The sequence below is a fragment of the Salvelinus namaycush genome, chromosome 2 (genome assembly GCF_016432855.1).
Source record: "Salvelinus namaycush isolate Seneca chromosome 2, SaNama_1.0, whole genome shotgun sequence".
Lineage (NCBI taxonomy): Eukaryota > Metazoa > Chordata > Actinopteri > Salmoniformes > Salmonidae > Salvelinus > Salvelinus namaycush.
The window spans coordinates 22,888,614-22,914,760 of NC_052308.1; the positions used below are offsets into that span (position 1 = coordinate 22,888,614).

The 26,147-nt window shown below is 40.2% G+C and overlaps 1 protein-coding gene across 1 annotated transcript; it reads right to left on the reverse strand.

The window, feature by feature from the left end:
* Nucleotides 1–202: 202 nt before the first annotated feature.
* grm6b (glutamate receptor, metabotropic 6b) lies at nt 203–24,062 on the reverse strand. Its single transcript, XM_038964388.1, has 10 exons — nt 23,520–24,062; nt 20,140–20,356; nt 19,844–19,979; nt 19,527–19,681; nt 19,241–19,381; nt 18,932–19,132; nt 4,070–4,209; nt 3,318–3,941; nt 2,830–3,141; nt 203–442 (listed from the first exon to the last, which is right to left on the reverse strand). The coding sequence occupies exons 1-10, from the start codon at nt 24,060–24,062 to the stop codon at nt 203–205; spliced, it is 2,709 nt and encodes a 902-aa protein (XP_038820316.1).
* Between the last annotated feature and the right edge of the window lie 2,085 nt (nt 24,063–26,147).

The following is a 26,147-nucleotide window of genomic DNA, read 5'->3' on the forward strand; positions in this document are numbered from 1 at the left end:
TTAACTTTTTTGGTTCCAGGTAGAACACTTTTGGTTTCCATGTAGAGGTTCTACATGGAACCCAAAAGGTTTCTAAATGGAACCGAAAGGGTTCTACCTGGAACCTAAAAGGGTTCTCCCATGGGGACAGCCGATGAACCCATTTAGGTTCTAAATAGCATCTTTTTCTATGAGTTCAGACTGGACACCGTCTCTGCTTTACTCACTGTGATCTGTCAGGGACTATGGCGCCACTTTTGGACTCTCCATTCTGCTTGTCTTCTTTCTGGGAGAGTTGTGTGGTCACTGCTGAAGCCACAGCCTTGAAGCTGCGTTTGCGTTTCTGCATGTTCTGCTCCGGATGGAAGATGATGACATAGACCTTAGGGATGTACAACATGCCGAGCGACACAGTGGCACTCAGGCTCATGGACACCGTCAGGGTGGTGGTCTGGATGAACATCTGGAGCAGATAGAAGGCAGGGTGAAAGTTAACAATAAATACCTCAGTATAAACCTATACATTTTACAATAGGGGTTGGATTGCCTGGCTGGGTACTACGTGATGTCACGCCCTGACCTTAGTTATCTATGTTTTCTTTATTATTTTGGTTAGGTCAGGGTGTGACGAGGGTGGGTATGCTTGTTTTGTATTGTCTAGGGTTTTTTGTATGTATACCACACTGCGCCTTGGTCTCCTCCCTATGACGGCCGTGACACGTGAATTGCATGTGTTGCATTCACAACTCAAAATATAAATTTTCTTTACAAAAATTTAAAAAAATATCCTATGCCTGTAATTCCTTCTATTAATCAGAGAATAACATGAGAATGAGTATATAGTATTCTGAGAATATGCTGAGAATACAGTAAACATTCAATAAACAATGTATGGAGGTTGTCTTACATAATATATTCCATGGCAATCCCCATGACACCTTTATTATGCCTAACTACTATACGATGTCTGAAGAAGCTATATGATGAGAAATCTCAGCGGTACACAGCATACAGATGTTGTTTCTTCATCTGAATGTTCAGGAGCTGTTCTGGATGACTGTGTGATAATGCTCTCGGTAGCCGATGTGAGCAAGACCTTTAAACAGGTCAACATTCACAAAGCCGCGGGGCCAGACGGATTACCAGGACGTGTACTCAAAGAATGCGCGGACCAACTGTCAAGTGTCTTCACTGACATTTTCAACCTCTCCCTGACCGAGTCTGTAATACCTACATGTTTCAAGCAGACCACCATAATCCCTGTGCCCAAGGAAGCGAAGGTAACCCGCCTAAATGATAACCGCCCCGTAGCACTCACATCGATACCCCCTGTATATAGCCTCGTTATTGTTATGCTATTGTTACTTTTTATGATTTTACATTTTTTACTTTAGTTTATTTGGTAAATCTTTTCTTAACTCTTCTTGAACTGCACTGTTGGTTAAGGGCTTGTAAGTAAGCATTTCACAGTAAGGTCTACACTTGTTGTATTCGGCGCATGTGACAAATAAAGTTTGATTTGATTTTAGACGGCTGTGTTTTTAGCCGAATACAACTATAACTATAAACACTGAGGAGTGGTGCTCTATTCATGGGTATTTTACCTAATCATCTTGGTGTTCCTCTGTTGTCAGCCTGGCAACAACAATAATGAGAACAGACTTGTGGTCTGAGTCCAATGCACTGACAACTCAAAAGCAGTACACCTCATGAATTAATAAATAGCTACATGGCACAATATCCTGAGGGGATAACCCACATATCTTTTTATTTCTATATTCTCTGTCCTCTTCTTTGTTATGGTTTTTATTGGCTCTCAATGGCCAGCACTGATGTGGGAACGCATGGATGACCAGAGAGCACCGTTCACATCCGTTAATATTAAAGACATCACTGACCCCAGGCTAGTGCTAGGTACAGTATGGCTCGGCAACTAAGTGGCATTGAAATATGACAAAGAGCAGTTCTAATGAGACCCAAAGGCAATACAGACCAGAGAGAGATATTTTCTTATCATGTGCATCAGCAATCAAGTCAACCATCCACACCAAAACAACACACATTGAAGCAAGTCAGTAGAAAATGTAAAAACATAGCCAACCCTAAGTTTGCCGTGCTCTCCCAAATCTAACACCTTCCATTCACACTTCCCTAATGATCAGCATGCAATTATTGACACTTTTCTGAGTACCTCTCAAAATCTAATGCATCAATACCCCTGCATTCCTATCTAATAACACTGTTTTACTGTTATTGTGCTGTTATAATACTGTCTGCAACTAATGCAATCTGACAACTAAATGTTATTGATGCTATATTTAGACATTCTAAGCTATGAGTAACTGTGTAATTGAAAAGCATGTATGGGGTATTTTTTGTCACTCAGGGACCCATTTTGTCCCTGAGCTCATCTGACCTCATTTCTGAGTTCCCCTATCTTTGATTAATTTCATTTCCATTTGCAGAGGGTAAAATACTTTTAATTCACCTGGGGGTTGGATCATTTCAATTTGACTGACTCTTAATAACACACCCTACTAGTCTGAACATACTTCCATCTTTTAAATCCTGACCATTGTTCCACTGCTTTGTAAGCATAGAAATAAGCCACAAGCTAAATTGGCATCTGTCATTCAATGAAGAGGATGCTCAACATACTGTGAGTACGACAGGTAACAAACTATCATTTGATAACAGTGTTGACAGTTCGTCAATAGAGAAGTTAGCTCTAGAACCAATTCTAGAAAACATAGTTTTAGGGTTGCTTTTTTTAAAAGCACATCAAAAATGAACTTTTTTCCCGCAGGGTAAATACCAGCAATTATATAAATATAACATTGAATTTCAAACCTTCTCAGTAGACTGGGCTGTGCCAAAGAAGATGGGCACAAAGGCCAGCCACACAATGCAGGTGGTGTACATGGTGAAGCCAATGGGTTTCGCTTCGTTGAAGGTCTCAGGCACCCCTCTGCTCTTGATGGCGTACACAGTGCAGGTCACCATCAGCACGATACTGTAGCTCAAGCAGAGGACCAGGGCCAGGTCGGACATGTCACATTTCAGGACCCCACGTGCAAACTCTGGGTTGGGCGGGCGCTGCTCCTCATAGTCTATGATGGTGTGTGGGGGCACCACTCCGAACCAGATGAAAACTCCAAGTAACTGTGGATATACACAGAATTAGCAAAATATTGATGTGGCCCATGGTTCAGCAGTTCGAGCTAATTCTATTATATACCATTCCAGACACCATTTCCTGTGTCTTTAACAAAAAACACTGTTGTATTACTGCCTCGTTTTCATCACATGCAGTAGGAGAGAGGCAGAAACCCACTCACCTGCACTCCAATGAGTATAAAGGTGATGATCAGCTGAGAAGCAGGGCTGATGAACGGAGGTGGCGTGACTGCTTTCTTGCCCTGCTCAAAAATACGGTAAATGCGGTTGGTCTTGGTGAGCATAGCTGAGTAGGTAATACACATGCCCAGGCCCAGCAGCAGCCTGCGGAACGCACATACTGGGGCGCTGGGTTCTGCAATCATGAGGAAGGTGATGAGGTAGATGAGGAAGATGCCTGTCAGGAGAACATAGCTGAGCTCCCGGCCGGAGGCCCGGACGATGGGGGAGTCGTTAAAGCGGATGAAGGTGATGATGCATCCAGAGGTGGCTAATATGCCCAAGACAGCCAGGAACACAGGGATGATGGCCCAGGGGGAGCTCCACTCCAGCTTGATAATGGGTGTGGACCGGCAGCCCGTCCGGTTTGGCATGGGACGCATGTCGAAGGGACACACGTCACAGTTTAGCTCATCCCGCTGGTACTGATATCCGTCACACAGCTCACAGTGCCAGCAGCAGGGCACACCCTTCACCATCTTCTTCCTCTCTCCTAGCTCACAGGGGAAACTGCACACCGAGTCAGGGACTGCACTGTCCCCACCCGACCACTGCATCTCCTCAGCCTTCCACAGAAACAGAGACAGAAACAGACATAGTGACAGAAACAATGCTGAAGAACATCAAGTGATAACAACACTGATAAAGTGAACATCAACATAGCTAAATTAAATAGGCCAAAACAAATGTTTACATTGAGTCGCAGATGGTTTGTCCACTGGCCAATACACCGGTAGCCAGGGTTGGTGGTGTTGGAGAGTTGGAACTGGAAGATGTCATAGCGACCAGGAGCATCTCCATTCTCATTGAACATGACCCCAGTCCCTGCACTGCCTGTTGAATAGAGGAGCAAGGACTTTCAACAGGGCTACCCACTATTGGGCAGTATATTGTATGCACCATAAAGGGTCAGTAGTGTTCCCTGGTGCAATGCCTTTACCTTTGACCAAAGAAAAATGTAACATTAGAGGAGGTGAACCTATAAGACTCGTGTCTCATGCAACCAGGGCAAAGCTGAGCATAAGATTCTTCCTGTGGAGGGTTCTTTTCCATACATGATACTATTCTTTCTGTAATCTCTAGTCTGTTGCCTTAACACTATAGCTTGTTCCTGCCTGTTCCGTTCAGGCACTCAATCAGAGAGGGCTTTCTATACAAAGGTCGTCCACTAAGAGGGAAAAGGAAATAGCTATGCTTTCATAGAAAGCTCCTTGGACTCCAAACAGTGATAAAGAAACATATTTTTTATGAAAGATGGAGCTAAAAAGAGGAGTGTGTCTTGTGTATGAAGAAAGAAGAGAGGCCCTGGGGAAGAAGAGTGCATTGAAGGGATGTGCTGTGTACTGTGGCGTAGTACATTAGCAGAGATCAAGGCTAATGCAGAGTACAGTGCTGTCTTCAGACTGAACTCCCTCCACACTCCTCTCTTAAACCCATGGGACGTGATGGGAACCAGGAGTGGAAAAGGCTTCACGAAACCATGCATTAGGCACACCATGTCATTTTAATGTGGAAATTTGGGTAACATTTGGTTGAGAAGTTGATCAATGAGATTTCAACATGTATTCACCCACTCAGAAAGGCAGCCAGAAGGTTGTTGAATTCTCAATATGTTATCACTATGCTTTCAACAATCTTAAAGCACAACCAAATTCCAATGGAAAAACAATGTCAGAATTTTGGTTTAGTTGTCATCTAAATGTATTATCACTGCACTTTCAACCATTTAAAATCACAACAAAGTTTAATAACATTTTACTGCAGTTGGCTAAATCAGGGTCACAAAGAGTGTTTCTTGTTAGTCTTAAACAAATCTACTTTGAAACAAAAGTATATACCTCACACACACTATTAGGGGCTTAAAAAAATGAAGACACCTGTTGTGTATTGATATTCTAGTTTTGTCCATTTAGGGCACATGTAACCCCCCTTGCTTACCTACGTTGAAATGCTTGGAATGTTCTTCCTATGGAACGCATTAAACAATGCCCACGTTAATTTCTACTCCCGTCTCATGTCCTGTCCTTATATTAGTTGTGTAAGTAATACAGTGTGCTATACAACAAAACTGGCGACGAAGAAGAGACGTTCTCACGTTTGTGCTCATCATCTTTGGCAGAAAGTCTGAGTTAAAGTCGTTATTTTTCTTTCGCCGTAGAAAGACGCAAACAAAACGTGGAGCTCGCCAGTCGAGTGATGCTTGCTAGCTTTTGATGACACTGCAACGAGAGCCTCGAGGGATAGGAAGAGTTTCGCTGCGGGAGAAAGTGAAGTCAGCTTGAGTTAAAAGAAAGAAAGAAAAGGGTCTGGGAGTAAGGGACCGTCTAAAAAGTGTGAGAAAGAAAAATAAACCGAAAATGTCTGCATTGATTGGAAATATAGGAACATTTGATGAATCTGTGGAACAATTGAGTTCTTACACAGAACGTTTTAAGTACTTTGTGTTGGCAAATGGAATTAAAGCAGAAGTCGTTGTGCCAACATTTCTGACTGTTATGGGGGGAAAAACATTCAATCTACTGCGCAGCCTAGTAACGCCTGAAAAACCAGGTGATAAATCATATGATGAAATTGTGGCTACCTTAAAAGGACATTATTCTCCCAAACCACTGATAATCGCAGAGAGATTCCGGTTTCATAAGAGAAATCAAGATGAGGGGGAATCAATCTCACAGTTTGTGGCTGTATTGAAACAGTTATCTGAACACTGTGAATTTGGGAGATCAATGAGTGACACTATACGTGATAGGTTAGTGTGTGGCATGCGCAGCCAGGCAATTCAGAAACGCCTTTTGACTGAGAGTAACTTAACATTGCAGAGAGCAATAGAAGTGAGTACATCAATGGAAATGGCAAATAAAGACGCACAACAGCTAAGTGCATCGACCAAAGTGCATAAGGTGTCTACGTGGTTAAAAAAACAAGGCAGGAGGTGGCAAGCCATGCTATCGCTGTGGGAAACCAGGTCACCAAGCAGAGGAGTGTTGGTGCAAAGACTTAGACTGCAGAAGTTGTGGGAAAAAGGGTCACATCAAACGTGCATGTAAAAACAAAAAGACACAATCAAACAAAAGTACTGAACAAAGGAAAAGCGACTTCAGGAAGTACACAAAGAAAGTGCATAAAATGGAGCACACAGAGGATGAACAAAGTGATACCCTGTCTGAAGGTGAAGAATCTTTGCATGTTATGTCCATTTCAGACAATGGATACGGCTACTGGGTGACACCACTACTGGATGGAAACGCAGTACGGATGCAAGTGGACACTGGAGCAGCCATATCTTTGCTGTCTGAGGCTGTATACAAGGAGAAACTACATCACCTCACACTACAGCCCACAAAGATGACGCTGAAAACATACACTGGTGAGTTTGTTCCAGTGAGAGGAAGCGTGATTGTTACGGTGGAGCTCAACAAACAGAAGGTAAAGCTACCACTCTACATTGTGAAAGGCAACCATCCAGCATTGCTAGGTCCAGTGAATGTTAGTGAATGGGCTACACCCATTGTTCCAGTCATAAAAAAAGATGCATCACTCAGACTCTGTGGTGATTTCAAAGTCACCATTTAACCCAGTCTTGACTGCTGAAAAATATCCACTACCCCTCATTGACGACCTCTTTTCTGGTTTAGCTGGAGGACAAAAATTCAGTAAGATAGACTTATGTCAGGCCTATCTACAGATGCATGTGGACCAAGAGTCACAAGAACTGTTGACCATAGTGACTCACAAAGGACTGTACAGGTACTGGAGGCTTCCTTTTGGAATCACCTCAGCTCCGGCCTTGTTTCAGAGAGCTATGGACCAGATACTGAGCGGGCTCACTGGGGTCCAATGTTACCTCGATGATCTACTCATCACCGGCAAAGACGAGCAGGAGCACCTGAGAAACCTGAACGCTACACTACAGAGATTGGAGGAGTACGGTCTGAGGGTCCGGAAGGACAAATGCGAGTTTTTCCGGCTCTCTGTTGAGTACCTGGGCCACGTCATCGACAGTTTGGGGCTCCACAAGGCGCCATCGAAGGTGAAGGCCGTTGCGGAAGCTCCATCCCCACAGAACGTGAGTCAGCTGAAATCATTCTTAGGACTACTGACATACTACGCAAAGTTTGTGCCAAACGTAGCTAACATGTTAAAGCCACTGCATGTCCTGTCCTTATATTAGTGTGCTATACAACAACACCTGTATCACAATATTACACGTTATATAAATCACAGAACACTGAAATATAACAAAACAGTTTGACATAGAAACACCGTATTTTCAGTGTTTTATTATTTTTTATACTGTTGATTAATTACGAAATTATGAAAAAAATAAAAAACATTCCACCCATGACGCCACTAAAAGGTGATTTGGTATTTTGACTAGAGGTCGACCGATTAATCGGAATGGCCGATTAATTAGGGCCGATTTCAAGTTTTCCTAACAATCGGAAATCGGTATTTTTGGGCGCCGATTTATTATTATTTTTTAAATTTATTTTTTACACCTTTATTTAATCTTTATTTAACTAGGCAAGTCAGTTAAGAACACATTCTTATTTTCAATGACGGCCTAGGAACGTTCTGCAGAACGACAGATTTTTAACCTTGTCAGCTCGGGGGATCCAATCTTGCAACCTTACAGTTAACTAGTCCAATGCTCTAACACCTGATTACATTGCACTCTACGAGGAGCCTGCCTGTTACGCGAATGCAGTAAGCTAAGGTAAGTTGCTAGCTAGCATTAAACTTATCTTATAAAAAACAATCAATCAATGACTGTCATTGCTCCAATGTGTACTTAACCATAAACATCAATGCCTTTCTTAAAATCAATACACAAGTATATATTTTTAAACCTGCATATTTAGCTAAAAGAAATCCAGGTTAGCAGGCAATATTAATCAGGTGAAATTGTGTCATTTCTCTTGCGTTCATTGCACGCAGAGTCAGGGTATATGCAACAGTTTGGGCCGCCTGGCTCTTTGCGAACTAATTTGCCAGAATTTTACATAATTATGACATAACATTGAAGGTTGTGCAATGTAACAGGAATATTTAGACTCATGGATGCCACCCGTTAGATAAAATACGGAACGGAATAAACGTTTTGTTTTCGAGGTGATAGTTTCCGGATTAGTCAAAGGTACAGTGGGGCAAAAAAGTATTTAGTTGAAGTTGAAGTGTACCTATGATGAAAATTACAGGCCTCTCTCATCTTTTTAAGTGGGAGAACTTGCACAATTGGTGGCTGACTAAATACTTTTTTGCCCCACTGTATATGGTTTAGAGAGAAATAGTCGACGCGTTATAATTCCTGTAATAACTTGCGGCTGAACTTGAAAGGGGTTCCTTCGTTATTTTACCGTTCATGTCTTCCATAGAGAATGTCTTGATCTACTTCAAATAAGGTCTGTGTTTCGCAGCGGAGCAGACTGACAGGGGACCATGCAGACAAGCTCTGCTTTCTGCACTACAACCTAAAACTTAACTGGGAATATTGAAGACCCATGAAAGCTGGTGGTTCGTTTTAACATATGTTCATGTTATTTGAGACTAAATAGATTTTATTTATGTATTATATTAAGTTAAAATAAAAGTGTTCATTGTTTATTCAGTATTGTTGCAATTGTCATTAATACAAAAATGTGTGTGTGTATGATATATATATAAATACATATATATTTTTTTTTTAATCGGACTATTAAAACTTCTTTGGGATAGGGGGGCGCTATTTTCACTTTGGGAAAAAATCGTGCCCAATTTAAACGGCCTCGTACTCTATTCTAGATCGTACAATATGCATATTATTATTACTATTGGATAGAAAACACTCTCAAGTTTCTAAAACCGTTTGAATTATATCTGTGAGTAAAACAGAACTCATTTTGCTGCAAACTTCCTGTCAGGAAGTGAAAAATCTGAAATCGAGGCTCTGTTCCAGGGCCTTCCTATTCATTTGCTTGAAATCTATGGATATACATGCACTTCATACGCCTTCCACAAGAGGCAGTGAGAGGTGGAATGGGGTGTCTAGCTTGATCTGAGGTCGAACAAGAGCTCTTGGAATGACGTGACCCCAAATTTCCTTTGTTCAGCAAGGCGCGGGAAGGAACCCTGGATTGCCTTCTGAAAAGCTTTCGGTATAGACGGCTAATATCTCCAGCTTTGATTTTATTTGATACATGTGATAATATCATCGTAAAGTATGTTTTTTCAATATAGTTTTATCAGATTATTGAACGTTTATCGGGAGTTTTGGCGTTTTCCGTTCTCTGCGTTTGAAGATGGACAACTTCGCGTCACTTGGCTAGCTTTGGTTGCTAATTCGACAGGAGAAGAGGACATTCTAACACCAAACAACGATTATTCTGGACAAAGGACTCCTTGTACAACATTCTGATGGAAGCTCAGCAAAAGTAGGAACCATTTATGATGTTATTTCGTATTTCTGTGGAAAATGTTTAGTACTATTTTCCGCCCTCATTGCAGGCGCTGTCTCGCTATAACGTAAGCTGTATGTCGTACTAAAGTTATTTTTAGAATTCTAACACGGCGATTGCATTAAGAACTAGTGTCACGATCGTCATAATAAGCGGACCAAGGCGCAGCGTGAGAGACATACATCTTCCTTTTATTAGACGAAGACTTAACACGAAACACTCTTACAAAACTAACAAAACAATAAACAACCGTGAAGCTATAAACGAAAGTGCACACACAAGCTACTAACGTTCAACATAGACAATTACCCACAAACACCTAAAGCCTATCGCTGCCTTAAATATGGCTCCCAATCAGAGACAACAATAAACAGCTGTCTCTGATTGAGAACCAAATCAGGCAACCATAGACTTTCCTAAACACCTACACTGAACACAACCCCATACATACTACAAAACCCCCTAAACAATACACACACCCTAAACTAGACAAAAACACACAAACATCCCATGTCACACCCTGACCTAACTAAACTAATAAAGAAAATCAATATAACAAAGGCCAGGGTGTGACAACTAGTGTATCTTTCATTTGCTGTACAACATGTATTTTTTAGTAAAGTTTATGATGAGTTCTTTGATTAGATTAGGTGAGTGTCAGAAATATATCCGGATAATTTTGTGCAGTTTGGCTACGTATTCACATTGTAAAACCACGATTTGTACCGCTAAATATGCACATTTTCGAACAAAACATATATGTATTGTGTAACATGATGTTATAGGACTGTCATCTGATGAATTCTGTCAAGGTTAGTGAATCATTTTATATCTTTTGCTGTTTTTTTGCGATCGCTACCTTTGCGGTGAATGAATGCGGTTGTGTGGTTGGCTATTGTGGTACGCTAATATAATGCTATATTGTGTTTTCGCTGTAAAACACTTAAAAAATCTGAAATATTGGCTGGATTCACAAGATGTTTCTCTTTCATTTGCTGTACACCATGTATTTTTCATAAATGTTTTATGATGAGTATTTAGGTATTTCACGTTGCTCTCTGTAGTTATTCTTGCTGCTTCGGTGCTATTTGTGATTGTAGCTGCAATGTAAAACTATGATTTATACCTGAAATATGCAAATTTTTCGAACAAAACATAGATTTATTGTATAACATGTTATAAGACTGTCATCTGATGAAGTTGTTTCTTGGTTAGTGACTAATTCTATCTCTATTTGGGGGTTTTGTGCAAGCTACCTGTGCTGTGAAAGAAATGTCTGTGCTTTTTTGTATTTGGTGGTGAGCTAACATAAATATACGTGGTGTTTTCGCTGTAAAACATTTAAAAAATCGGACATGTTGGCTGGATTCACAAGATGTTTATCTTTCATTTGCTGTATTGGACTTGTTAATGTGTGAAAGTTAAATATTTCTAAAAAATATTTTTTGAATTTCGCACGCTGCCTTTTCAGTGGAATGTGGGGCTAGACAGGTTAATCGGTATCAGCTTTTTTTGTCCTCCAATAATCGGTATCGGCGTTGAAAAATCATAATCGGTCGACCTCTAATTTTGACTGCAGGAAAGGTCTACAATGGGAATACAAAGTCAGATATTTTGTATTATATCACTGTGCTTCATCTATTAGCACAACTAAATGACCTGGATTGCAGTTGAGATTACATTAAGAGTGCAAGTGATAAATGCCGTTCAAGATTCTGCACAGATTAATGTAGCAACTGTGAAGATCTCCACAGACCTGGGATCTTTGCATGCTATCTCTTCAACATGCACACTTTCTATGATAACATAAGACATTTATAGTTACAGTAACCTCAAAATGTGGCCATGGACGTGTTCCTCATTTTAGGTTGAATAAATACTGATACATTAGTTTGTAAAATAGTCTTAACTTTAGGCTATTTACTGTATTATAAAAGTCATATTGAATTGTACCCAACCAAATATCACAATTTAAAGGAGATGTATCTAATACTTGGACAGTTCCATCTGAGCCTCTGGCTTAATCCTATTCTTTAACTCGTTTTTGGGGTTAAGTTGGAGACGTGAATCCAACATATGATTTATTTGTCGACAAGTTCAGAGACTATTTACTGTATTGCAAAGTTATATTGAATTGTGTTTGGTTGTCAACGCATGAAAATATTAACATTTAAAGGAGATGTATCTTTTGTGCCACGGAATTAGTCTGGCTTTAATTCCAGTTTGTCTGGATTCATGTTTCCATATCAACCAAATTTCTAAGTTAAAGAATAGGACTAAATCAAATCAAATGATTTAAAGTGCATTTAAAGTTTGATTTGATTTCGTCTTATTCTTTAAATTAGATTTTTGGTTGAGATGGAGATGTGAATCCAACATATTAATTATTAACTTGAACATTACATTTGAAATCAACTTGAAACCAGCTTGAAACATTAGGACCTATGTATATTGTCTGTTTTTAGTTTAATTCTAGGTTGATTTGAAACAATAGCTATTGATGACTTCAAAAATGCTTTATAGGCCTAAATAGCAACATTGATTATACAGTTGAAGTCTGAAGTTTACATACGCTTAGGATGGAGTCATTAAAACTTGTTTTTCAACCACTCCGCTTATTTCTTGTTAACAAACTATAGTTTTGGCAAGTCGATTACGACATCTACATTATGAATGACACAAGTCATTTTTCCAGCAATTGTTTTCAGACAGAATATTTCACTTATAATTCACTGTATCACAATTCCAGTGGGTCAGAAGTTTACATACACTAAGTTGGCTGTGCCCTTAAACAGCTTGGAAAATTCCAGAAAATTATGTCATGGCTTTAGAAGCTTCTGATAAGCTAATTTACATAATTTGAGTCAATTGGAGGTGTACCTGTGGATGTATTTCAAGGCCTACCTTCAAACTCAGTGCCTCTTTGCTTGACATCATGGGAAAATCAAAAGAAATCAGCCAAGACCTTGGGAGCAATTTCCAAACGCCTGAAGGTACCACGTTCATCTGTACAAACAATAGTACGCAAGTATAAAAACCATGGTACCACGCAGCAGTCATACCGCTCAGGAAGGAGACGCGTTCTGTCTCCTAGAGATGAACGTACTTTGGTGTGAAATATGCGAATCAATCCCAGAACAACAGCAAAGGACCTTGTGAAGATGCTGGAGGAAACAGGTACAAAAGTATCTATATAGTAAAACGAGTCTTATATCGACATAACCTGAAAGGCCGCTCAGCAAGGAAGAAGCCACTGCTCCAAAACTGCCGTAAAAAAGCCAGACTACGGTTTGCAACTGCACATGGGGACAAAGATTGTACTTTTTGGAGAAATGTCCTCTGGTCTGATGAAACAAAAATAGAACTGTTTGGCCATAATGACCATTGTTATGTTTGGAGAAAAAAGGGGGATGCTTGCAAGCCGAAGAACACCATCCCAACCGCGAAGCACGGGGGTGGCAGCATCATGTTGTGGGGGTGCTTTGCTGCAGGAGGGACTGGTGCACTTCACAAAATAGATGGCATCATGAGGGAGAAAAATGATGTGGATATATGGAAGCAACATCTCAAGACATCAGTCAGGAAGTTAAAGCTTGGGTCTTCCAAATAGACATTGACCCCAAGCATACTTCCAAAGTTGTGGCAAAAGGGCTTAAGGACAAGAAAGTCAAGGTATTGGAGTGGCCATCACAAAGCCCTGACCTCAATCCTATAGAAAATGTCTGGGCAGAACTGAAAAAGTGTGTGCGAGCAAGGAGGCCTACAAACCTGACTCAGATTCACCAGCTCTGTCAGGAGGAATGGGCCAAAATTCACCCAACTTATTGTGGGAAGGTTGTGGAATGCTACTGAAACATTTGACCCAAGTTAAATAATTTAAAGGCACAGCTACCAAATACTAATTGACTGTATGTAAACGTCTGACCCACTGGGAATGTAATGAAAGAAATAAAAGCTGAAATAAATCATTCTCTCTACTATTATTCTGACATTTCACATTCTTAAAATAAAGTGGTGATCCTATCTGACTTAATTAAGACAGGGAATTTTTACTAGGATTAAATGTCAGGAATTGTGAAAAACTGAGTTTAAATGTATTTCGCTAAGGTGTATGTAAACTTCCGACTTCAACTGTATATACAAAAGCAACTTAGTGGATTTGGCTATTTCAGCCACACCCGTTGCTGACAAGTGTATAAAACCGATCACACAGCCGTGAAATCTCCATAGACAAACATTAGCAGTAGACAGTGGTGGGAAAAGTACTGTCATGACGTTGGCCACCGGGTAAGATTTATGACCCCCCCCCATAAATACCTTTCTCCCTTCCCTCTCTCTTGACTCTACAGAAGGACTCTTGAATAGCCTTTGTCAAACATAGAGAGTCTGGGAACATCAAACAAGTGGAGGGAAAGGAACCATATTTCGGTAATAGAACCAGTTGAAAATATGCGTTGGTACTTAATGAATATGATGTCAGTTCGGTTGTCATCTGAGACATTATGACTGATGACACGACGACCTAAACTGTATCTGGGAAAGTCTACACATTATAGTTATCAGATTCACATGGAATTGTTGTGCAATTCAAATGTTTAACTATAAAATTATTTGTGAAAAGATTAAATGTAATTTTAGCTTCCAAATGAGAGATTTGGGTTTTCATAAGGTTAGGGCTCTGCTCAATCAGTGGCCCGCCCCTGTGAAGAGACATGGGTTATAAACTATGAAACACACCCTTCTCCCTCCACTATATAAGCCCTTGACGAAAATGTAACCTCCTGTTCCGGGTACATTAGGACTACGGTCCGATGTCAGAAGGATTCAGATAATAACTACAGAACAAAGCCAACCTCAACGTGAGCTTTGGTTGTGAATGGTATGAACTTTGAACTCTTATTCGCTACAGAAGTGATACCTCCTAGCCGTTGAGTTAGCAGCGGCCGCTGTAAACGTGGGCAAGGAAAGGACTGACAGAGTATCCCGTCTACCACACAACGACGCCACTACAACGTATCCCGTTCACCACCAGAGACACTCTTCAAAGGACAAAGGACTCTGTTGGGCAACACGGCCTTCCATGTACCACCAACCTATTGAAGCGCAGCTCAGAGTAAATATTTATTGCGTTTTCCTTTTCCAAATGGGCGGTAATTTAGAATGCATAAGATTCTGTATTTACGATAGAGTAGCTGCCTACGGCCCGATAGAGACACAGCTTCTCCCTTTGTTCTTCAGTCTTCCCGCTCTTTCACTCAAACCCAACCCCCGTTCTTTGTGTAACCAGCTGTCATATCTGTTCCGTCCGCTAGGGACATTTTCCTTTATGACATAATTTGTAATCAAGGTATGATTCATTCTGTGTATATGTAATTAATTCTGTGTGATTAGTTAGGTATTTAGTAAATAAATAATTAAACCTCATTTTGTATTGCTGATTCAACTTGTTAGCCAGGGTTCGTAAAGATAACCAAGAATTTACAACTTTCAGATGAGACTGAAATAAGGTGACGATTAATATTGACTGCTATTGATGTAAAATATTACTAGGTCTTTAAGAGTTTATTCGGAAGATAACTGCTCTATAAATATTATTTTGTGGTGCCCCGACTTTCTAGTTAATTACATTTACATGATTAGCTCAATCAGGTAATATTAATTACAGAGAAAGGATTTTATAGAATAGCATGTCATATCACTTAATCCGGCATAGCCAAAGACACAACAGTAACCAATGTTCATACTTGAGTAAAAGTAAAGATACCTTCATAGAAAATGACTTAAGTAAAAGGGAAAGTCACCCAGTAAAATTTTACTTGAGTAAAAGTCTAAAAGTATTTGGTTTTAAATATACTTAAGTATCAAATGTAAATGTAATTGCTAAAATATAATTAGGTATCAAAAGTAGAAGTATACTGTAAATAATTTCAAATTCCTTATATTAAGCAAACCAGACGACACAATTTTCTGTTTTAAAAAAATATATTTACGAATAGCCAGGGGCACACACCAACACCCAGATATACTTTACAAATCAAGTATTTGTGTTTCGTGAGTCCGCCAGATAGGAGGCAGTAGGGATGACCAGGGATGTTCTCTTGGTAAGTACGTGATTTGGACCATTTTCCTATCCTGTTAAGCATTCAAAATGTAACGAGAACTTTTGGGTGTCAAGGAAAATGTATTGAATAAAAAGTATATAATTTCCTTTAGGAATGTAGTGAAGTAAAAGTTGTCAAAAATATAAATAGTAAAGTACAGATACCCCAAAACCTTAAAGTACTTTTACTTAAGTACTTTACACCACTGGCAGTAGAATGGCCTTACTGAAGAGCTCAATGACTTTCAACATAGCAACGTCATAGGATTCCATCTCTCCTACAAGTCAGTTCGCCCCAATAAGTACCTTCATTGTGAAGTGGAATCGTCTCAGGAGCAACAACAGCTCAGCCCCGAAGTGGTAGGCCACACAAGCTCACAGAATGGGACCGCCGAGTGCTGAGGCGCAAAACACATAAAATTTGTCTGTCCTCGGTTGCAACACTCACTACCGAGTTCCAAACTGCCTCTGGAAGTAACTGTTCGTCAGGTGTTTCATGAAATGGGTTTGAATGTCCCAGCAGCCGTACACAAGCCTAAGGTCACTGTGCACAATACCAAGCATCAGCTGGAATGGTGTAAAGCTTGCCGCCATTGGAGCAGTGGAAATGAGTTCTCTGGAGTGATGAATCACGCTTCACCACCTGGCAGTCCGACAGTCAAATCTGGGTTTGGCGGATGCCTGGAGAACGCTACCTGCCCCAGTGCATAGTGCCAGTTTGGTGGAGGAGGAATAATGGTCTGGGGCTGTTTTTCATGGGTCGGGCTAGGCTACAGCATACAATGACATTCTAGATGATTCTGTGCTTCCAACTTTGTGTGAAGAGTTTGGTGAAGGCCCTTTCCTGTTTCAGCATGACAATGCCCCCTGCACAAAGTGAGGTCCATACAGAAATGGTTTGTCAAGATTGGTGTGGAAGAACTTGACTGGCCTGCACAGAGCCCTGACCTCAACCCCATCGAACACCTTTGGGATGAATTGGAAAGCCAACTGCGAGCCAGGCCTAATCGCTCAACATCAGTGCCCTCTTGTGGCTGAATGGAAGCAAGTCCACACAGCAATTGTATTTTTAATATTTTATTTAACCTTTTTTAACTAGGTAATTCAATTAAGAACAAATTCTTATTTACAATGACGGCCTACCAAAAAGCAAAAGGCTTCCTGAAGGGAAGGGGGCTGGGATAAAATATAGGACAAAACACACATCGTGACAAGAGAGACACCACAACACTACATAAAGAGAGATCTAAGACAACAACATAGCATGGCAACAGCACATGACAACACAACATGGTAGCAACACCACATCACAACAACATGGTAGCAACATAACATGGAAGCAGCACAACATGGTAGCAGCACAAAACATGGTACAATCATCTACAAGTCTATGCTAGGTAAAGCTCCGCCTCTCAGCTCACTGGTCACGATAACAACATCCACCCGTAGCACGCGCTCCAGCAGGTATATCTCACTGGTCATCCCCAAAGCCAACACCTCTTTGGCCGCCTTTCCTTACAGTTCTCTGCTGCCAGTGACCGGAACAAATTGCAAAAATCGCTGAAGCTGGAGACTTATATTTCCCTCACTAACTTTAAACATCAGCTATCTGAGCAGCTAACCGATCGCTGCAGCTGTACATAGTCCATCTGTAAATAGCCCACCCAATCTACCTACCTCATCCCCATATTGTTTTTATTTACTTTCCTGCTCTTTTGCACATCAATATCACTACTTACACACCATCATCTGCTCATCATCATCTGCTCATCTATCACTCCAGTGTTAATCTGCTAAATTGTAATTACTTTACTACTATGGCCTATTTATTGCCATACCTCCTCATGCCATTTGCACACACTGTATATAGACTATTTTTTTTCTATTGTGTTATTGACTGTACGCTTGTTTATTCCATGTAACTCTGTGTTGTTGTTTCTGTCGCACTGCTTTTTCAAGATGAAAAAAATATATATATAATATTATTATTGGGCACAGACAACAGCACAAAAGCAAGAAGTTAGAAACAGTAAGAGTGTCCATGATTGAGTGTTTGAATGATGAGATGGAGATCAAACTGTCCAGTTTGAGTGTTTTTGACAGCTCGTTACAGTTGCAGCGAAATGAAAAGAGGACCGACCCAGGGATGTGTGTGCTTTGGGGACCTTTAACAGAATGTGATTGGCAGAACGGGTGTTGTATGTGGAGGATGAGGGCTGTAGTATGTATCTCAGATAGGGGGAGTGAGGCATAAGAGGGTTTTATAAATAAGCATCAACCAATGTTGCGACATCTAGTGGAAAGCCTTCCCAGAAGATAGCAGCAAAGGGGGGACCAACTCCATATTAACGCCAATGATTTTGGAATGAGATGTTCGACGAGCAGATGACCACATACTTTTGGTCTTGTAGTGTACTTTATACAAGGTTTGTCTATGTTGAAAATTCGTTACAATGATGACACAATCCTGTGGTTGAAATTTCACCATCAAAACAACAGTTGATAACTTCTTTCAAATCCAATGTATTTTCCATTTAGATTCCACGTCACAATACGTTGACAAATTACGTTGACACAACATTGATTCAACTGGTTTGTGCATTTTCTCTTATACACTTTCTAACCATTTTTTTTATCATTTAATTTATCAAGAATATACTCTGATTTGACAGCAACAACAAAAATAAAAGTCAGGATGGAAAATTTATTTTCAAACTTGATTTAAACAAAGTCTATAGAATGTTCCAAGACCTGATGGAAGCTGTTGGAAATTACTGCCTGCCTGACATCTCTACCTGTTTTGGTGGGATGGAGTTTTGGCCTTCCATGGTGACATCATCATGCACTAAATTAGTTAAAAGACCACTCAAACCACTCCCAGACAGTCCTAGCAAAAGTTGTGCTTGAGAAATTGCCCTTTGCTAAGAAGCAATTTTTGTACTTAATTGTTATCCAGAAATGATTTGATATTGCGATGAAAACGAACCTTTAATGACCTGTGCTCCCTACATTTCCAACTCACCATTAAAGTTGACTGAGCGAATGTATTGGAGCAGCTTACTCCCTTCCACTGGGTCCATCTTCTCACAGACACCCATGGAGCCCGGACAGAGGTCCAGGTGCATGCTGTGTAAGGCATGGGCCATGACATACACCGCGTCAATCACAAACTGTACCTTCCCTTCCTGCTCATACTGAGATTCCTGAGCGATTCTCTCTTCACCTGAAGAAGGGAGGAAGGGTGGCATACAATGGTTAAAGCCAGTGTAGCCTATAAATAAATCTGCTGATTTGAGATATAAAATATGTCAGAAATAACCTCTTCTCATACCTGTACATTTTCTCCTACCAAGGTCGTACTTGATACCTGCTCGGGTCAGTTTACATTTGAAGTCGTCCTCCCAGTATTCAGCAAACCAGATGTTCCTTCTGTTGTTTTCCAGAGATCTTGAGGTGAAGTAGTTGTCGAACCCTTGGCAAAGAACCAACAGAGGACAAACAGAGCATCACTATCACCATATGTTTAAGACTTTCCCATCACCCACTGAAGTTAAAGTCATACTGAATACCAAAATATAATGTATCTCTGCAATACCTTTTCCATATGTTTTCCTTACCGTCGATGGAGGCTCTCTTAGGGAGGATGGTGACAGCCCCCTCAGCCACATCCTCCTGGTCCAGGATGGGCGAGCTCTTGGCCCCCCAACTGTCAGAGCCCACAAAAAGGAAGTGACCCGTCAGGTTGGCCCTCTTTGCTGCCTCTAAGACACGTCTGTGAGAAGTGGTGGTAAGACATTAGCACACTGGTCCTTTAGTAGCTCTAGACTCTATAAGAACTTGGTACTGTGGAGCTTAGAGAACAAGTAGCATGGTGGTTATGTGACAACCTTCCTAGGGAAAGGAAAGGAAAAGTTACTACTAAGTTACCACTCACCTGATGTCATCCTCATTGGCAAAGATGATGACCCCACGAGCATTAGAGGTCTCCATTAGTCTCTTGATGATCTTATCAAAGCCCCCTGGTTTGGGCTCTCGGGGGATTTTAATGGATTGGGCGATGCATAGACCTCCTGAATAAAGGGAGACGAAAGACACAAGATCCAATCCATCAAGGTGTTTCTTCATTGGACCTCATATCCTCCCCATACAGTACCATCAATTGCAACACCATAGTGGCCATGTTTACGCTACATCAGAAAATGTCAATTTACCACTAAATTCAGTACAAACCTGCCTCTCGAGATATCTGGAGGAAGGCATCGACACCGCTCTCTCCGTAGTTTCCTTCTGAGGCCAGTGTAGATACGTAGTTCCACCCCATAGCCTTGACGATGTCCACCATTGCCTGGGCCTGGTAGGAGTCAGGAGGGACCACACGGGAAAAGAACTCATAACGGCTTTTGTCACTCAGCTCTGGAGCCGTGGACGCATAACTAATCTGGGGGATCTGAAAGATACAGATGTTACATGATGTTAATGGCTGCATATGCTGAACTTTAAGAAGAGACCAGAGACAATCATTAGATTCAAAAGGAAGGTTACTGGATGTTGGAAAGTTACTGAACCATGTGGGCCTTTCTCTGCAGCACCAAACACCATGTGTCATTTATCAAATCAATCTTCGTCTGGATAAATCATACACACAGTTGGTAAACAAACAACATAATACGTTATGATGACACATTGCCAGGCATTTTGTCCCAAAACAACACTATAATGGAGGGTGCTGAATAGTTCTCACTTGTCCAGTCAATGTAATCCACTGGAACATTCATACAGTGTAATATTGCTACATCTTTAATTACTGGTCTGTGTCGACCATAAAAGCCAACGTCATGGTAAAATACAGATGATAAATTTCACCGCAGTAAAAGCATTTGTTTGGAAAAAAATTGATGAGAAGATAAATTTACTGGTGTGCTACTTCCTTAATGACACAGTTTATGTGAGTGGTCTTGGCTCTGACCCCACTAATACCTGCCCATGGTTTAATGAGAGGTTCTTTGGAGGGATGAGGAGAGAAAGGTAGACACAAGGGGTTGTGAAGGGAGAAGGAGAGAAGAGAGAGAGAACCATTTCACAGATTATCTGGAGATTATATGGGTTTTAGTCAAATTACATTAAGCACAGAGGGAGAGAGACAGAGATCAAGAAACAAGGTTACCATTTCTTAGCTGTAAGCCATACAATATATTTAATTCTGATGGCCACATGCAGTTTACATTTGTTGCTTTACTTTCACCCTTTCCCTCTAGTGGGAACATTCATATATTACTCTGATATAGATCTAAGATCTTAATTTGATCACCCTGTTGCAAGTGAACTTTCCTGCAATACAGGACATTTTAATATTGTAGTGTATTTGAGATTTAAATAGGCTTCTGAAGTTTGTAATTTCCACTTAGAAATTTCAGACTTGATTTTCCCATACGAAAAATATATTAACCCCTACAAAAATGTCCATTAATTATAATCCACATAATAATTTACATTTCCTGTTTCTGCAGGATTATTTTCTTGCTGTTGTAAACTGGCTCAAATTAAGATCCCACATCTGCATGAATACCATATATGGCTCCAACTATATAGTCTTCTGTTGGGGAGAGTGAAATTCAATACACCAAACAGTGATGTGATCAATGATAACATCAATAGTAACATTCATTTCCAATATTTACATTCCAACACTAATTCCTAAAACAACATTAAGCCTCCTTTAAACCAAAAGACAAGGATGTCATCAATTATCTTCAGAAATCAATTGATTATGGCTGTCAGACAGTCTATCAAAAATAAATAGACTGTTCTGCTATGTTGCAACCCTATCAGGCTATTTGGCCATGCCATGTATATTGTCAGTGCCACGTGTGTTGAGTTCAATGACATTTACAGGGATCTCTGACCTCAACCCTATAGACAAACCTTACCCTTCCCAGAGCTCTTACAATTCACTCTCAAGACCAGGACAACTCAAATGTTTAATAAATACCACAGAGAACATGTAGTTCAATGTCATGTTAGAATATTATGTATTGTGATTAATATGAGAGAACAATCATATTAAATCATGAAAATTACGCTTCTAAAAAAAAATCTCTCTGACTCTGGTATTAGATAGAGGTGATACTATGCATATTAAATCAGACTGAGGTCATCACACATCAGACTCTATCTGAGTAACTGTGCAAACTTTAGAACAGTACATTATGGGATGGAATTTAAGGATTTGGGGCACTGGCCAGCTCTTAGACCACATTTTTAAGTAGCCCAGGTCCAAAATCTGTGCCATGCAATATTTGAAAACACAGTTTCTCTAGCCAGCAGGCTAGTTGGACACATTTTCTACAAGGCTGGTCTAAAAATACTAGCCTCTGGCTAGCAGGCTGACTTAATTTCCATCCCTGAGTACATACGTACAGGACAAGCCCACCATTTAGTTAAATCTGCAGAACACCGGCTAGAAAGTTGCTGATATCGTAGAACCAATGTCATCCCTCTGGCCTGATGCTCTATTTTCAGACTGGGTCCTGAGCTGCTGAGAGGGGCTTAATGGAGGATGGGATCTATAATTCTGTAGTTAACATCTTCACGATATGCAAGGTGACGCCTTGGTTCCAAACTAATAGCTCTCCATAAAGATAATTAACTAGTGACAGAGGACTAGAGATGGTAGATGCTTAGCTTCTTGAACCTGAAGATTATTTAACCTAGTTGAAATGGCTAGTTTTAACAGCGACATTTCTAGATTACTAGTGGGTCATTAATGAGTCATGTCACTGAGGGATTTAGGCAGCCTTAGTGTCCCGTTATAGCAATCAGCAGTGTATCTTATATTGAGTTTGTGTGAAATTAAACAGTTGAGAAAAATGCCAGGGTGTGAGTTCACAGCTGATTCATCAGGAAAACCTATTCGCGGCTCAGAACATGGGTTCACAGGGGAATAGCGTTCACTTTCCATAGACGTCATACCCTACTGCTACATCCCACTGGGCACAGACGTTAGTTCAATGTGTAGTTTTGATTTATATCAGAACACACAATTGCCCCACACATTACATAATGTAAAGGTATATTAAAGGTCCGATGTAGCTGTTTTTATCTCAATATAAAACAATTTCTAGGTAACAATTAAATAACTTACTGTGATTGTTTTTAATTAAAATGATCAAAAAGAAACAAAAATAGCTTTAATTTCTCAAGAAAGAATTTAGCCAAGATTGTGTGGGAGTGGTTTGAGTGGGGAGGGAAAAACTGAAAATGTGCTGTTATTGGCAGAGGTTTGGAGCTCTCTTTCTTATTGGTCTATTAACTGCATGGTGATGTCACCATGGAAGGCCAACACTCACTCCCACCAAACCAGGAAGAAATTTCAGGCAGTTTTTTCAAACAGTTCTTACACTAAAGGCATTATCATAATTTCCACAATTTCACAGTATTATTCAAACCTCATAGTGTGGAAATATATATAAAACATTGGTAAGTCAAGTTTTTGACTGCACTGGGCCTTTAACTCTGATGAAGAATATATGTACGTGTGTGAGGATGAGGCTGTAGCATGGGAATATAGTACAGTGAAGGCTGACAATGCACAGCACAAGAAGGAGTCTCACCGCAAAGAGTCTCAGCACGTTAGCGACCATGATGGACACTGAGCTGCCCGATGCCCCGATTACTCCGACCACCCTCTCCGGTTTGGGAATGATGGGTGGCTCGCCATTAGAGCAGCGCACGTCCGAGTTATCCTTCTGGATGAGGGCCTGGACGAAGGTGAGCGACTGCTCCAGGGCGTAGGTGTCTCTAGAACAGGTGTCCAGGATTCTGGCCCCCAGGGTGATGTTAGGCAGGAGTTCAGGGTCACTGTTGATCTGATCCAGGGCATACAGCATGGCCTCCATACGGTGAATACCTTTCTCCCGCTTGATCTCCCCACAGGGCACACCGGCTGGCCCACGGGAGTGCACTGGGAACAGGCCACCCAGGGTGATGTCCCCCTCAATCTTGATGGAGTGTGGTTGTGTGCCCTGCTGAGCCCATGTCTCTGGACTTAGACCCAGAAACAACATTAACAGTAACCTGGGGAATGTTGTTACATGACATCCAAACGGTGGACCAAACCCACAGCAGGACTGGGATTTGTGGCACTGTGATATCATGATTTTGGCCATCAAAGGTTCCTGTATCCAGTGTTAAAGTACCAGGCTCCTCCCTCTACCTTTGATACCTGTGAACAGTTTAATGAGGACATGTTGGTCTTTGGTTAAGTTATATACATCTGTATAGCTTTCATTACATACATTTTAAACTAACACTGCATGAGTCAAATAACTGTTTATCATACAAATTGCTCTGCAAATGCTCTAACCATGGCAGCAGAAATTACTATACACTATGTCTTGACATCACTGGCATATATACTGAACAAAAATATGAATGCAACATGTAAAGTGTTGGTCACATGTTTCATGAGCTGAAATAAAAGATCCCAGAAATGTTCCATACACACAAAAAGCTTATTTATCGAAACTTTTGTGTTAATATTTGTTTACATCCCTGTTAGTGAGCATTTTTCCTTTGCCAAGATAATCCATCCACCTGACGTGTGGCATATCAAGAAGCTGATTAAACAGCATGATCATTACACAGGTGCACCTAAAAGGCCACTCTAAAATATGCAGGGGGGGGGGGGGCGGTCAGTAATAAAGCCCTTATGTGGGGAAAAACGAATTGTGTACCGCTGCCCAGTCATGTGAAATCCATAGATTAGGGCCTAATGAATTTATTTATATTGATTGATTTCCTTATATGAAATGTAACTCAGTAAAATCTTTGAAGTTGTTGCATGTTGCGTTTATATTTTTGTTCAGTGTATAATATTCCCAAACATTATCATTCAAGTAGACAATATAGGACATGCCACTTCAGTTCTTCACCACAGTCTCAAAATGAGCATAACAAATTTGTTTAAAAGTGTGTGTCTGTGTCCGAGAATATCTACTGCTCCTAGACTAAAAAATCAACCCGCTCAAACGCCACAGCAGAGAGTCTTCATGAGTAAAGGTTATCTGTATGAAAAAGGTTAGATGATAAAACAGCCAAGAGAGCAGCAAAGTGCATAGTAATAACAATGCATAAATATTTCACAGAAGCTAACATGGACAGATACAATATATGTGTTTTCTGTTATTTTTATTATGTTCTGTAATACTGTTTAGGTTTAATGAAACATAGGGGAGACATAGGGGTGAGAGAAATAGAAGAATTAAGGTGCATGTTCAAGATAAAAATATGAGTTGTGTAAGGAACAAGGAATTTCATCCCGATATGACGCTAAGAATATATATACTGAAATATATATACTGAAATATATATACTGAAATATAGCTCACAGTTTGACTGCCTATCCAGCTTACTTTTCTTACATTTTCACTATGTGAGGGGGAGATCCGAATAAGTTATAACAGTATTGAAAATTGGTAAAATATTTGGTGTACCCGTTTCCTGCAGTCAAATGACCGAGTGGCCTCAAGGGTGGAATGTTATATTGCTCATCATTTTTCATAATTAATAAACTTTTCTTTTTTGAAGCTGCCAAAAATCTGGTGTTTCTATGTTAATTTAAACGGTTTTGTTATATTTCAGTCTTCTGTGATGTATATAAAGTGGTATATTGGAATGCAAACTCAAAATATAATACATTACAACTCTATATCTGACATGGTACAGGTGTCTTTCTTAAAGCCCATAACCATGTGTGTGAGGTGTATACTTTTGTTTCAAAGTAGATTTGTTTAAGACTACCAAGAAACACTCTGTGTGACCCTGATTTAGCCAACTGCAGTAAAAGGTTATTAAGACATAAACAACTAAAGATATTTAAATTACAATAATATTGTTATGCAAATATGATGTTCCACAGAGTAAGTATAATTAAACCTTTAAACCTTTTGTTGTTGCAAAACAGAGTTTTATCTTAGTTGTATGATTATCATCCAACCAAACATCACATGCTATCATTTGATGCACATATCAATATTGTGCAAACAATGAAAAAACTATGTTGGATACTGGCCTGAAGTCTACACAAATTCTGCAAGGCCTTGAAATAGAGATGTGACACATATTTGTACATAAATATAAGAATTGACTGCTTACCTGAGCATTGCATTTGGACCAATCTTGATTTGACCCATCACGCCATCATTCCCAAATAGGCCTATTCCCATATTTAATATGTGATG

Excerpts from the sequence above, each read along its gene's own strand:
- grm6b (XM_038964388.1), bottom strand. The coding sequence starts at position 24,062 with ATGATATCACAGTGCCACAAATCCCAGTCCTGCTGTGGGTTTGGTCCA. Across the intron at positions 19,133-19,240 it reads TGGTAGGAGAAAATGTACAG|GTGAAGAGAGAATCGCTCAG; the intron begins GTATGAGAAGAG and ends TCCCTTCTTCAG. Across the intron at positions 3,942-4,069 it reads CAAACCATCTGCGACTCAAT|GCTGAGGAGATGCAGTGGTC; the intron begins GTAAACATTTGT and ends TTTCTGTGGAAG.